General features: G+C 35.2%; 1 protein-coding gene across 1 annotated transcript in view; it reads right to left on the bottom strand.

Moving 5' to 3' along the window:
- Positions 1–15,359, bottom strand: part of tgs1 (trimethylguanosine synthase 1) — a 27,529-nt gene extending 12,170 nt beyond the window's left edge. The window contains exons 1-9 of the mRNA XM_061891481.1: positions 15,102–15,359; positions 14,949–15,016; positions 10,377–10,516; positions 10,188–10,269; positions 7,824–7,964; positions 5,086–5,424; positions 2,227–2,359; positions 1,989–2,075; positions 281–500 (exon numbers count right to left, since the gene is read on the bottom strand). Coding sequence (XP_061747465.1) covers positions 281–500; positions 1,989–2,075; positions 2,227–2,359; positions 5,086–5,424; positions 7,824–7,964; positions 10,188–10,269; positions 10,377–10,516; positions 14,949–15,016; positions 15,102–15,208 — 1,317 coding nt within the window. The 5' untranslated portion in view covers positions 15,209–15,359. The remainder of the gene's footprint in view (positions 1–280; positions 501–1,988; positions 2,076–2,226; positions 2,360–5,085; positions 5,425–7,823; positions 7,965–10,187; positions 10,270–10,376; positions 10,517–14,948; positions 15,017–15,101) is intronic.

Raw genomic sequence — 15,359 nt, 5'->3', positions numbered from 1 at the left:
TAAGTCCAGGAGTATGAACAGGGAATACCAAGACCTGGAGAAATGAGAACATCCATAGACACTCTGTAAGACTTTTTCAGGGAGAAGAACCCTTATAACCTTCAGACGGGGGACTACGTTGTTACCAGACCAAGAGCCAAGCAGTGTGGACTATGGAGAAAAGCAACAGAGGTAGGTAACAAAGTCCCAGGAGAGGTTACAGGCTAGTTTGGACTCAGATTCTAATCACTTCTATTGATCATCGACTATATCTGTAAGGCGGTCACTTCCCCGGTCTTACCTTATAGAGGGTTCTGCTGCACTGTGGCTGTGTCAGGTCCTCTTGGTCCTCTTGGTCCTCCTGGTCCTCTTGGTCCTCTTGGTCCTCTTGGTCCTCTTGGTCCTCTTGGTCCTCCGTGAATCTGATGTGTTGGTTGATGCCGTTGCCACCTTTCTTGGAGCACCATCGCCTCCATCGCTTCTGGCCTGGAACTTCTCTGAAGTCGAACACACTGTCAAACCTGAGACACAAGGACTGGATTCTAAGTCACAGGCTGTGTTTGGGTTAGAACCGTGGAATTGTGTATTCTAAGTGACGAACTGGGTCATGGTTAGAACTGTGGTATTGTGGATTCTAAATGATGGACTGGGTTAGGGTTAGAACCGTGGATTTGTTGATTCTAAGTGATGGACTGGGTTAAGATTAGAATTGTGAATTCTAAGTGATGGACTGGGTTAGATTTTACCCGTGGATTCTAAGTGACGGACTGGGTTAGGGTTGTAACCGTGGATTTGTGGATTCTAAGTGATGGACTGGGTTAGGGTTGGAACTGTGGAATTGTGGATTCTAAGTGATGGACTGGGTTGGATTGTAACTGTGGATTCTAAGTGATGGACTGGGTTAGATTGTAACTGTGGATTCTAAGTGATGGACTGGGTTAGGGTTGGAACCGTGGATTTGTGGATTGCAAGTGATGGACTGGGTTAGGGTTGGAACTGTGGATCTGTGGATTCTAAGTGATGGACTGGGTTAGGGTTGGAACTGTGGAATTGTGGATTCTAAGTGATGGACTGGGTTAGATTGTAACTGTGGATTCTAAGTGATGGACTGGGTTAGATTGTAACTGTGGATTCTAAGTGATGGACTGGGTTAGATTGTAACTGTGGATTCTAAGTGATGGACTGGGTTAGATTGTAACTGTGGATTCTAAGTGATGGACTGGGTTAGGGTTGGAACCGTGGATTTGTGGATTGCAAGTGATGGACTGGGTTAGGATTGGAACTGTGGAATCTTAGTGATGAACTGGGTTAGAGTCGGAACTGTGGAATTGTGGATTCTAAGTGATGGACTGGGTTAAGATTAGAATTGTGAATTCTAAGTGATGGACTGGGTTAGATTTTACCCGTGGATTCTAAGTGACGGACTGGGTTAGGGTTGTAACCGTGGATTTGTGGATTCTAAGTGATGGACTGGGTTAGGGTTGGAACTGTGGAATTGTGGATTCTAAGTGATGGACTGGGTTAGATTGTAACTGTGGATTCTAAGTGATGGACTGGGTTAGATTGTAACTGTGGATTCTAAGTGATGGACTGGGTTAGGGTTGGAACCGTGGATTTGTGGATTCTAAGTGATGGACTGGGTTAGGGTTGGAACCGTGGATTTGTGGATTCTAAGTGATAGACTGGGTTTGGGTTGGAACTGTGGCTTCTAAGTGATGGACTGGATTAGGGTTGGAACCGTGGATTTGTTGATTTTAAGTGACGGACTGGGTTAGGGTTGTAACCGTGGAATTGTGGATTTTAATTAATGGACTTGGTTAGGGTTGGAACTGTGGATTTTTTTGATTCTAAGTGATGGACTGGGTTAGGGTAAGAACCATGGAATTGTGGATTCTAAGTGATGGAATGGGTTAGATTGTACCCGTGGATTCTAAGTGATGAACTTGGTTAAGGTTAGAATTGTGGATTCTAAGTGAAGGACTGGAATGGACGAGAGTGCTCGGACTCACATGGATTGTGGATTGTGTTTGAGTCCAAGTTTCTTCCAGGCTTGGTCACGTGACAGATGAGGCGTCTCCTCAGCATCAAGTTCATGACTGCAAGACAAGAGCAGATTATAGATTCATAAGGTGATGTGTGTATGTGGTGGATAAGGTGATGTGTGTATGTGGTGGATAAAGTGATGTGTGTATGTGGTGGATAAGGTGATGTGTGTATGTGGTGGATAAGGTGATGTGTTGAAGTGACCTGCGTTTGACCTTGGCCGGTCCTCTTGAGGGACCGTCATCTCCACCATCGTCCTCATGCTCATCTTCATGGTCACCATTGCACATTCTGGAAGTCACTGTTTGGCTGGTGCTGCCAGCAGCTAGTCGGGAGTCTGAAGTACATCCAACATGAAGTGGACTTGCAGACCTTAGTCAGCCACATGACAATAAAACTTGGGCACAGAACTGTTCCGTTGGATTCCTTGGTGAGGATTGGATTCAAAGCCATGGTAAATAACTACAATGAAACTACTTTATTTAGTTTGTACATAGATTTTAGGACCAGGTCCAGACCCATTACAGAATAAGGTCAAGATCTGAATGTGTGGAGCAGAGTTCTGAAAGTTTTGTGACCAATCACTGGGGGTGCAACAGTTCTGTACACACCACGGTATTTGGGTTTCAAAGTCTTTACAACAATACCGTGACGCTAGTAAACAAAGACATGGCGTGTAGTTTTCTTCCGGCGCTTGAGCGTTAGCCGGGTGTGGAAATTAAACTACATCTCCCAGAATCCTCTGCCCCGCGCCAAGGTGGGGGCGTGGCATGCCGTAATCAGGAAGTGAAGTGTGTTCTTAATCGATGAGAGGACTCGTTCTTTACTCATTTTGCACACTAACATATTTAAGTTGGGTTTTGGGACATATACTTCAATAATATCATACCGTGGTAATACCATACCGTGGCCTTAATACCGTGGTGATATCCTACCTTGGCCTTAATATCGTGGTAATATCGTACTGTGGGCCTTAATATCGTGGTAATATCGTACTGTGGGCTTTAATACTGTGGTATATATCGTATTGTGGGCTTTAATACCGTGGTAATATCGTACTGTGGGACTTAATACCGTGGTAATATTGTAATGTGGGCCTTAATACCGTGGTAATATCATACCCTGGCCTTAATACCATGGTAATATCATACTGTGGGCCTTAATATCATGGTAATATCGTACTGTGGGCCTTAATACCGTGGTAGTATCGTACTGTGGGCCTTAATACCATGGTAATATCGTACTGTGGGCCTTAATACTGTGGTAATATCGTACTGTGGGCTTTAATACCGTGGTAATATCGTACTGTGGGCCTTAATAACGTGGTAATATTGTAATGTGGGCCTTAATACCGTGGTAATATGGTACTGTGGGCCTTAATATCGTGGTAATATGGTACTGTGGGCTTTAATACTGTGGTAATATGGTACTGTGGGCCTTAATACCGTGGTAATATCATACCCTGGCCTTAATACCGTGGTAATATCATACTGTGGGCCTTAATATCATGGTAATATCGTACTGTGGGCCTTTATACCGTGGTAATATCATACTGTGGGCCTTAATATCATGGTAATATTGTACTGTGGGCCTTAATACCATGGTAATATCGTACTGTGGGCCTTAATACCGTGGTAATATCGTACTGTGGGCCTTAATACCGTGGTAATATCATACTGTGGTCTTAATACCGTGGTAATATCATACTGTGGTCTTAATACCGTGGTAATATCATACTGTGGGCCTTAATACCGTGGTAATATTGTAATGTGGGCCTTAATACCGTGGTAATATCATACCCTGGCCTTAATACCATGGTAATATCATACTGTGGGCCTTAATATCATGGTAATATCGTACTGTGGGCCTTAATACCGTGGTAGTATCGTACTGTGGGCCTTAATACCATGGTAATATCGTACTGTGGGCCTTAATACTGTGGTAATATCGTACTGTGGGCTTTAATACCGTGGTAATATCGTACTGTGGGCCTTAATAACGTGGTAATATTGTAATGTGGGCCTTAATACCGTGGTAATATGGTACTGTGGGCCTTAATATTGTGGTAATATCGTACTGTGGGCTTTAATACTGTTGTAATATGGTACTGTGGGCCTTAATACCGTGGTAATATCATACCCTGGCCTTAATACCGTGGTAATATCATACTGTGGGCCTTAATATCATGGTAATATCGTACTGTGGGCCTTTATACCGTGGTAATATCATACTGTGGGCCTTAATATCATGGTAATATCGTACTGTGGGCCTTTATACCGTGGTAATATCATACTGTGGGCCTTAATATCGTGGTAATATTGTACTGTGGGCCTTAATACCGTGGTAATATCGTACTGTGGGCCTTAATACCGTGGTAATATCGTACTGTGGGCCTTAATACCGTGGTAATATCGTACTGTGGGCCTTAATACCGTGGTAATATCATACTGTGGTCTTAATACCGTGGTAATATCGTACTGTGGGCCTTAATACCGTGGTAATATCGTACTGTGGGCCTTAATACCGTGGTAATATCATACTGTGGACTTAATACCTTGGTAATATGGTACTGTGGGCCTTAATACCGTGGTAATATCATACTGTGGGCCTTAATACCGTGGTAATATCATACTGTGGGCCTTAATATCATGGTAATATCGTACTGTGGGCCTTAATACCGTGGTAATATCGTACTGTGGGCCTTAATACCGTGGTAATATCATACTGTGGACTTAATACCTTGGTAATATGGTACTGTGGGCCTTAATACCGTGGTAATATCATACTGTGGGCCTTAATACCGTGGTAATATCGTACTGTGGGCCTTAATACCGTGGTAATATCGTACTGTGGGGCTTAATACCGTGGTAATATCATACTGTGGTCTTAATACCGTGGTAATATCATACTGTGGACTTAATACCTTGGTAATATGGTACTGTGGGCCTTAATACCGTGGTAATATGGTGCACTGGAAGTCATTAATACGGCTCATGTCCTGCATACATACATAATTATTATTAGTATTAATAATAATAATAAAGGTATGTCTGAGTCACTGACCTGTAGGCTGAGTAGCTTCCTGCTGAGAGGAAACATCAGACTTCTGGCCACAATCTCCTGCATCGCAGGGCTGGTCTGCAACTGTTTGAGAGTCAGCTGAGCGTAAAGAGCAGTTGTGTTCTAGAAGAAGGTCTAAGTCTTCCTCTGCCGCTGCCTCACAGGTCCATCCCTGTGCTGCCCAGTAGCAGTACTGCTCCCAGTACAGGTAGTAGGTGTCGGTGGCGTGCTGGTCCCAGGTGGTCTTGGTGCTGGGATGGTCCCAAGGAGCCACCTGGGAACCCTCTGAAGGTCCATGCTTCTCCTGCCAGCTGCTCCACAGCAGACCTTCACCCTGTTGGGCTGCAGCACACACAGTATTGATGTCATTTCAACACTGAGACAGTTAAATTAAGGAGGAGTGAACGTCCCAGTAAACAAAGTAAAAGTATAAACAAGTTGTGACAACGTTCACCACACATCGCCTGCTGCAAAACGTCAAATAGTTTCATTGTTATTGTTGTACTGTTTATTGTCCACAGCTGTCTCCATCTAAACACAGCAGTGCGCTCTTAAACACACGCAGGAAAAGAGAGAAAATGAGGTTAAACCGCCATGATTGTCAAGCCAAACACCCTGACTTCCTGTTGCCGAAACCGCAGTCATGAATGACGGGTTTTCAGTCATTAAAAAAATGTCACTGTATTAACAATTGCAAATGATCATAATACTGTACACTGTTACATCCCTGGTCCATTAACAAGTACAAAGTCAAGGGCGGTCACGGCATGTTCTTAAATTTCAGTACATTTTTTTAGGGAATTACGGCGAATGACGAGGGCGGTCGTGGCGAATATGGCGGTAAAATTCGAGAGCTGTGTTGTATACATTTTTGATTGTACTTTTGAAATGTAATTATTTTAAACTTTTTATCATTGTAAATATATAATACAATAATAAAGTTGAAGTTAAAGTAGCAATGATTTTCACACACTCACGAGATGTGGCAAAATGATTCTCTGCATTTGACCCATCACCCTTGATCACCCCCTGGGAATCATTTCTGGTGATTTAACCCCCAATTCCAAGCCTTGATGCTGAGTGCCAAGCAGGGAGGTAATGGCTCCCATTTTTATAGTCTTTGCTATGACTCGGCCGGGGTTTGAACTCACAACCTACCCATCTCAGGGCGGACACTAATACAATATGTATAAATAAATAAAATTAAATCTGATTTTCTTAAATTAAAAAAAATATTTAAAAACTAGTAAAATATATATTTATTTTTAGATGTATATCAGTATGTATATATTTGTAAATATTGTTTTGTATGATTATTATTTTCAATTAAAAACTATTTTCAATTATTGTAAACATACATTATACATATATATATATATATGCATATATATATGATTCTCTTAAATAAAAACAAATATTTTAAAAAACAATACTAAAATATATATTTATTTTATATGTATATCAAGTATATTATACATATATACAGTATGTATATATTTGTAAATATTTTGTATAATTAATATTTTCAATTAATAACTCTTTTTATTTTCAATTATCGTAAACATAGATAATATATATAAATATATAAAATGAAATCTGACTTTCTCAAATTAAAAAAAGTTATTTAAAAAACAATATTAAAATATATGTTTATTTAATATATGTATACATATATACAGTATGTATACATTTGTAAATATTTTGTATAATTATTATTTTCAAATAAAAACTGTTTTTATCTTCAATTTTGTAAACATACATAATATATATATATATGTATATAATTAAGTATATATATATATATAAAATTGATTTTCCTAATTTAAAAAAAACAATATTAAAATATATATATTATATGTATATCAATTACATTGTACATATACATACAGTATATATATTAGTAAATATTACTTTGTATAATTATTATTTTCAATTAAACACGGTTTTTATTTTCAATTATTGTAAACATACATAAAATTAATATATATATACATATACATATATATATATATATATATATATATATATATATATGTATGTATATATATATCAAAAAATTAAATCAGATTTTCTTAAATTAAAATAATTTAAAAATCAATATTTAAATATATTTCTATTTTAGATGTATGTCAATTATATTATACATATATACATACAGTATGTATATATTTGTAAATATTATTTTGTATAATTATTATTTTCAATTAAAAAATGTTTTTATTTTCAATTATTGTAAACATACATAAAATTATATATATATATATATATATATATATATATATAAAAAATTCAATCAGATTTTCTTAAATTAAAAACAATAGTTTAAAAAACAACATTAAAATATATATTCATTGTTATTTTAGATGTATATCAATTATATTATACATATATATATAAATATATACAGTATGTGTATATTTGTAAATATTATTTTGTATTAATATTATTTTCAATTATAAACTGTTTTCATTTTCAATTATTGTAAACCTACATAAAATATCACACACACACACACACACACACACACACACACACACACACACACACACACACACACACACACACACACACACACACACACACACACACATATATGATATAATAAAACTTTTTAATTGGACAAAGTAAAAAAAAATGTATCCATAAAAAAAGAACATTTAAAAAAAGATCTATTTTAGACATTTTCTTGAATACTAATAATAGTTTGTTATGTAGTCGTGTGGTTTTGTGCAATAATTTACCCCAGTAGGTCTCCCAGCCTTCATGGTGGTCCCCCAGGGCCTCCAAATTGTCCCCCAGGGCCTCCAAATTGTCCCCCAGGGTCTCTAAATGGTCCCCCAGGGTTTCCAACTCCAGTTCTTCCTCCAAACTGTTCTTGTCGTCTGTGCAAGCAATCAAATCACCTTTTTATTCACTTATTATATATATTATTTCACATCAAATAATACACTTTGACATATTTTTTGGGGGAAATATTGCATATTTTGTGTGTTTGCCCAATTAAAACAAAGTTGTATTTGACAAAAAGGGCATAAAACTAATAATATAATAATAATGTAACAAAAAGGGATCATTGACAGATAGACCTGAAGTTGATGTAGAGATTGAAAAGAAAAGAATTAATGACTTGTTTTTAAACACATTTATGAGTGGGACCCTTTAGTGTGACTTTTATTTTTTAACAAAATCAATGTTATTAATTATTGACATATAAAACCCTCCAATTACTTCACAATAAATATTACCCATTTTTGTGGAAAATATTTTTGTGTGTTTTTATTTGACAAAAATGGGCATAACACAAACAAAAAAACATGGGGAAAAAAAAAAATTCTATTTAACAGATGGATTTGAAGTTGATTTTGAGATTTATGGGTTGAGAGTAAACTAAAAAAACAACTTATTTTTAACACTTTGATAAGTGGGACCGTTTTAGGTCCCCAAGACCTTTAATATGATTTTTTTTTTTAAATGTCATTACTCAAAAAATAATAATGAATCAGAATCAATGTTATGAATTATTGACCCATTCAAGGCTCCAATTATTTCACATCAAACATTATACTTTGAAATATTTGTTGTACAAATATTGCGTATTTTGTGTGTTTGCCTTATTAAAACAAAGTTTTATTTGACAATAAGGGCATAAAACTAATAATATAATAACAATGTAACAAAAAAAAGGATAATTGACAGACAGATCTGAAGTTGATGTAGAGATTGAAAATAAAAAAAAGACTTATTATAAAGCTTTAATGAGTGGGACCCTTTTGGATCCCTAAGAATTTGAAACTGTCATTGCTCAAAAAATGTTCATGAAGATTGTGGAAAATGTTGCATCTTTTCTTTTCGCCGTAAAAAAAAACAAGGATTTCTTTGACAAATAGTATAAAACAATAACAAAAATAAAATAAAATAAAATAATAATATAAAGATAGATCAGAAGTTAAAAGTAAACTTATTCCTAAAGCTTCTATGAGTGAGACCCTTTTGGGTCCCCAAGACTTAGTGTATTTTTTTTAAAACTGTCATTGCTAAAAAAAAATAAAAAATAAAAAATTATAGTCATATTTATGAGTTATTGATTTTTTTGTCTCCAATTCAAATATTCCCCTCAACACATTTATGTGTTGAGAGTAAAACAATATATACTTATTTTTAACACTTTAATGAGTGGGACCCTTTTGGGTCCCTGAGACTTTTAGTGTGTTTTATTTTAAACTGCCATTGCTAAAAAAAAAAAAAAGAAAGAAAAAAATAATATAAAATCATAGTTATGAGTTATGGATTTTTTTTGTCTCCAATTCAAATATTACAGCAAAAAAATATATACCTATTTTTAACACTTTAATGAGTGGGACCCTTTTGAGCCCCCAAGACCTTTAGTGTATTTTTTTTAATTTTCATTGCAAAAAAAAAAGAAAAAATTATGCAAAAATCATACTTATGAGGATTTTGATTTTTTTGTCTCCAATTCAAATATTAAAGCAAAAAATATATACCTATTTTTAACACTTTAATGAGTGGGACCCTTTTGGGTCCCCAAGACCTTTAGTGTATTTTATTTTAAACTGTCATTGCTAAAAAAAAAAAAAAAGAAAAAATAATTAAAAAATCATACTTATGAGTTATTGATATTTTTGTCTCTAATCCAAATATTACAGCAACATTTATATACCTATTTTCAACACTTTAATAAGTGGGACCCTTTTAGGTCCCCAAGAACTTTAGTGTACTTTTTTTCTCATTTTCTTTGTTAAGAAAAAAAAATCATAGTTATGAGTTATCGATTTTTTTGTCTCCAATTCCAATATTACAGCAAAAAAAACAACAACATATTTTTAACACTTTAATGAGTGGGACCCTTTTGGGACCCCAAGACCTTTAGTGTATTTTTTTACACGGTCCTTACTCAAAAAATAATAACGTATCCAAATAAATGTTATAAAGTTACAAATAAAATTAAAATGAATGACATATTTTGAAGTTTTATGAGTGGGACCTTTTTGGGTCCCAAGGACATTTAGTGTAATCTTTTTTTTAAACTACCATAGTTAAATGAATAATAGTGAATCAAAATCAATGTTATGAAATATAGTTCTGACCTTTATTGTTGGTGGTGTCTTCCTGCTGGTCTTGGAGAGGCTTAGTCGGGTATGAAGTAGACCTTTTCTTGCAGCCTTTCTCCTGTCACAGCAACACAACACCAACTGCTACTAACTAACTAGTCATGTCAGCAACATGTAACACTGCTGGTCTTGTACTAACTAGTCATGTCAGGAAGATAGAAATACCTCTTTGTGCCGTCTGGAAGAGGTGGCAAAGGCAAGAGGAAGACCCATGCTGGACATCAGCTTAGCCTCTTCATCTAATTCTTCCTCTTCTTCTTCTTCCTCTTCACCATCATCTTCTTCTTCATCTTCGTGGAGGCCATCTGTGGACAAAGTCATGATGTAAACACTCACATGGAATTAGTACTTACAAACAAGGCCTCAGTAATGTCTTAGTTGCAAAAAGCTCTAAAAAAACATATTTGTTGTCATTACAGGGAATTGTGTGTAGAATTTTGAGGAGAAAAATGAATGTATTCCATTTATAACATAACAAAATGTGTGAAAAGTGAAGTCAATACTTTCCATATGCACTGTATGTACATGTGATCTTGTATTTATTTTTAATAACTTGCAAACGTTTTACAAAAATAGTTTTTCATGTTGTCATTATGAGGTATTGTGTGTAGAATTTTGAGGACGAAAAATGAATGTATTTGAATCATCTCATGACAAAATGTGTAAAAAGTGAGGTCAATATGTTCCATATGCACTGAATATACACGTGATCTTTTATTTTTAATAACTTGCAAACATTTTTGGGTAAAATTTGGAGGGACAAAAATTAGGATAAGATAGGTCTTTATTGTCATTGCACAAGTACAACGAAACTTTGTTTTCAGCACGAACCTGTTGAGGATTAGACAAACAAACAGTGTAGAGGGTTACAGAACAAGAACGCTGATGGGTCGCCATAAGGCGCCCCGTAAAAGATGGGAAAAAGGTCAACGCTGGGGAAGGATGAGTAAAAAAATACAATCCAGACTGGGCTCCTAAGGGGGCCCAGTCTGGAGTGGGAAAAAACCTCCATAGCAAAGCACATATACATATTACAACATATATCTCCAGATATCTAGCAACAGAGGGAAGGAAGTTGGGGGTCATGGTGGCAGGCCGCAGCACTCAGGCGCTGACCGGGATTTGTGTCGAGGGCGTTGGGTTGGGGGGGGGGGTGGTGGTGGTGGTGGTGGTGTATGTGTGGCGTATATTTTTGTGGATGTGTGTGTGTGTAAACCCGCAGTGTATCTCTGTTCCGCGGCCTTGATGTATTGTGCAGTCGCTAGTCCAAAGTCAACCATTCCATTTACAACATGTCTTTTTTTTTAACTGGAAAAATTCCCCATTTTCCCAAAATTCCAGGAATTCTGTAGTACTATTTCTCAAATCAACATGTTGCTACTTCCACATTTCTCCCCCGATTTGAAAAATGTCAACACTGACTATTTCAACTCATTTTGACCATTCAAGTTTTTTACTATTTTGAAAAAAAAATCCCTGCTTCTCCCAAAATTTCCAATTTTTTCTGACATTCCTTTTGAACTGAATGGGACATTCTTCATAGTTCCACAACTCCCACATTTGTCATCTGATTCAAACTGTTCCAACTGTGTGCTCTACTTCAACAATTATTTTAAAAAAATTCCCATAATTCCTTTTTTTGGTGCATTTTCCAATTCAAAATAAATTGACCATTTTTTAAACATTCTAAATTCCCACATTTTTCAACCTATTCAAATTCACCTTCTACACATTCCACCATTCTGGAAATTCAAACTACCCTTTTTCCAAGTTCAACAAAATTCCCAATTTTCCCAAATTTCCAGGAAGTTTCAATTGAAATGAATGGGACATTTTTCCAAGTTGCACAATTCCCACATTCTTCAAAGCATTCCAACGTCAACACATTCCACCATTCTGGAAATTCACACTAGCCTAATACCATTTTACTATGTCAACATTTATTGCCCGATTTAAACAATTCCAACACCAACCAATTCAGCTCATTCAGAACATTCATGCTTTTAATTATTTTCCAAAAAAATCCAGATTTTCCAAAAATTCCCAAATTTCCAGGAAGTTCTTACTGAAATGGATTGGACATTTTTCAAACTTCCACAATTCCCACATTCTTCAAAGCATTCCACCATTCTGGAAATTCAAACTACCCTTTTTCCAAGTTAAAAAAACATTCCCAATTTTCCCAAAATTCCCTAATGCCATTTACTATGTCAAGATTTATTGTCCGATTTAAACAATTCCAACACCAACCAATTCAGCTCATTCAGGACATTCATGCCTCTAATCATTTTTTTTAAATCCTGATTTTCCCAAAATTCCAGGAAGTTCCCATTGAAATGAATGGGACATGTTTCCAGGTAGCACAATCCCCACATGTTTCAACCTATTCAAAGCATTCCAACGTCAACACATTCCACTCATCCTGGACATTCAGACTAACACTTTCCCCAAGTTCCAAACCAAATTCCAGTTTTCCTGGAAATCCAAACACAACATTGGAACTATTCTTACATTCATACTACATTCTGTCAGCATTTGTGTGTTATCACAGTCAACATGACACATTTTTTTCCTGTTGGCTCTTTTTATTCCACTTTTTAAGGTTTTGTGTTCGTATAGCAGGGGTGTCCAAAGTGCGGCCATTAACGGCCCTAAGCACATTCTAAAAATACCATTAAAAAAAAAAAAAACAGAAGAGTAAACAGGTGAAATGTGACAAGAAAATGTTGCAATGTTTACTCTAATAACACAAAGCTGCCATGCAGGCTGTTATTTTCTTTAAAAAAATAATAATCGAAAATCAATGTCACAATAAATATTCCACTTTGAGATATTTTTGGGGGAAAATGTTGCATATTTTGTGTTTGCCATATAAAAAACAAACATTTTTTTTTTTTCTAAAGAAGGGCCTAATAAGAAGAAACAAAAAACATAAACAACAATAAAAGTTTTAATTGACAGATGGATCTGAAGTTGATCTCAAGACGATTGATTGTGTTTAAAGCAAACAGTAAAAAAAAAAAAAAAAAAAAAAAAAAAAAAAAGTTTTTTATTTTTAATGAGTAGGACCCTTTTGGATCCCCAATAATTTTAGTGTGATTTTTTTTGTGTGTGTCATTGCTAAAAAAAATAACAAATTGAAATCAATGGTGTTATGTGTTGACATTTTTAAGGCTCCAATTATTCTATAATCTCAAATATTCCACTTTAAAATTCTATTGGGGGAAACTATATTCCATATTTTGTGTTTTTTTTCCATAACAAAACAGGTTTTCTTTGACAAAAAGGGCATACAACTTAAATCTTTAAAAACGTTATATTGACAAGATAGACCTAATGTTGATCTAGAGCAGGGGTCAGCAAGCTTTTTGAAAGCAAGAACTACTTCTTGGCTACTGATTAATGCAAAGGGCTACCAGTTTGATACACACTTCAATAAATTGCCAGAAATAGCCAATTTGCTCAATTTACCTTTAACTCTATGTTATTATTAACACTGAATGATATTTATCTTTATGGAATCACTGATCATCTTAATGATTTCTCACAATAAATATATATAGAAACAGATAAATATGTTTCTAAATATTTTTCGATTCTTTAAAATTCTAAATTCCAGCAAAAAAAAATGTAATTTGAATCTTTTTGAAAAAATTAAAAAAAGAATTTATAGAACATCATTAGTATTTTTTCCTGATTTAAGATACATTTTAGAATGTTGATGACATGTTTTAAATAGGTTAAAATCCAATCTGCACTTTATTAGAATATATAACAAATTGGACCAAGCTATATTTCTAACAAAGACAAATATTTGTTTCTAATTTTAATCTAAATAAATTTGAAGACATATTTCACAAATATTATTCGTCGAAAAAACAGAAGCTAAAATGAATAATTTAATTAAAATTGATTTATCATTCTTTACAATAAAAAAATAAATGTACTTGAACATTGATTTAAATTGTCAGGAAAGAAGAGGAAGGAATTTAAAAGGTAAAAAGGTATATGTGTTTAAAAGTCCTAAAATCATTTTTATGGTAGTATTTTTTCTCTAAAATTGTCTTTCTGAAAGTTATAGGAAGCAAAGTAAAAAAATAAATGCATTTATTTAAACAAGTGAAGACCAAGTCTTTCAAATATTTTCTGGGATTTTCAAATTCTATTTGAGTTTTGTCTCTCTTAGAATTAAAAATGTCCAGCAAAGCGAGACCAGCTTGCTAGTAAATAAATACAATTTGAAAAAATAGAGGCAGCTCACTGGTAAGTGCTGCTATTTGAGCTATTTTTAGAACAGGCCAGCGGGCGACTCATCTGGTCCTTACGGGCGTGTTGGTGACCCCTGCTCTAGAGATTTAAACCTTGAATAACAATAATACAAAATAATGACACATTCTAAATATTTTTTGGGGGTCCCTGGGGTCAAGCCTAAATGTATATTTTTACACATATATTGTATTGGTTTTTTAAATAAAAACATATTTTAAATGGCCCCCGCTTGTTTTGATTTTTCAGTGTGCGGCCCTCAGTGGAAAAAGTTAGGACACCCCCGGGGTAGTGTTCGTCAGGATGTGTCACGTGTCCATCACAACAACATCCGGGTACTGAGCGGAAGTGCGCCAAAGTCGACAAAACCGGGATGGAATATTTTTTTATAAAAGTTACTCATAAGCAACAAAATAAAGTGTGATTAATAAATGTTGGAATAGCAAAATTAAAAATTAAATATTAATTTACCTCGAAAAGCAGTTTCCGGTTGTTCAAATGAAAAGAGTCTTTTGTCCGAACGATACAGTTCTCTGTCCCTGCGAGGAAGAACACATTTAATAGCGATATATGCACATAAATATGCAATAGTTTGGTAAAAAGAAGATTATTATGTGTACTTACTGCACAAAGACTCTGGAGCAGCAGCAGTGGATTCCTGCTTCTGTTGAATGTTTTTTACTGAATAAAATGTCCGCCACGACAGTTACACGACTCTTGTCCAGCATCATTCTCCCTCAATGTATAAATAATAACACCAATCTTTCATTATTCGTCTAAATGAAAAGTTAATAAGCCGTAGTTTGAACGTAATGTGTGGCGAATTACTTCAACATCGCGAGCGCATGCGCAGACCTCACTTCCGCATTGCGAGCGGAACAC

Source organism: Nerophis ophidion, linkage group LG28, assembly GCF_033978795.1.
Source record: "Nerophis ophidion isolate RoL-2023_Sa linkage group LG28, RoL_Noph_v1.0, whole genome shotgun sequence".
NCBI classification, from domain to species: Eukaryota; Metazoa; Chordata; class Actinopteri; order Syngnathiformes; family Syngnathidae; genus Nerophis; species Nerophis ophidion.
This window is presented reverse-complemented; position numbering and strand designations above follow the sequence as displayed.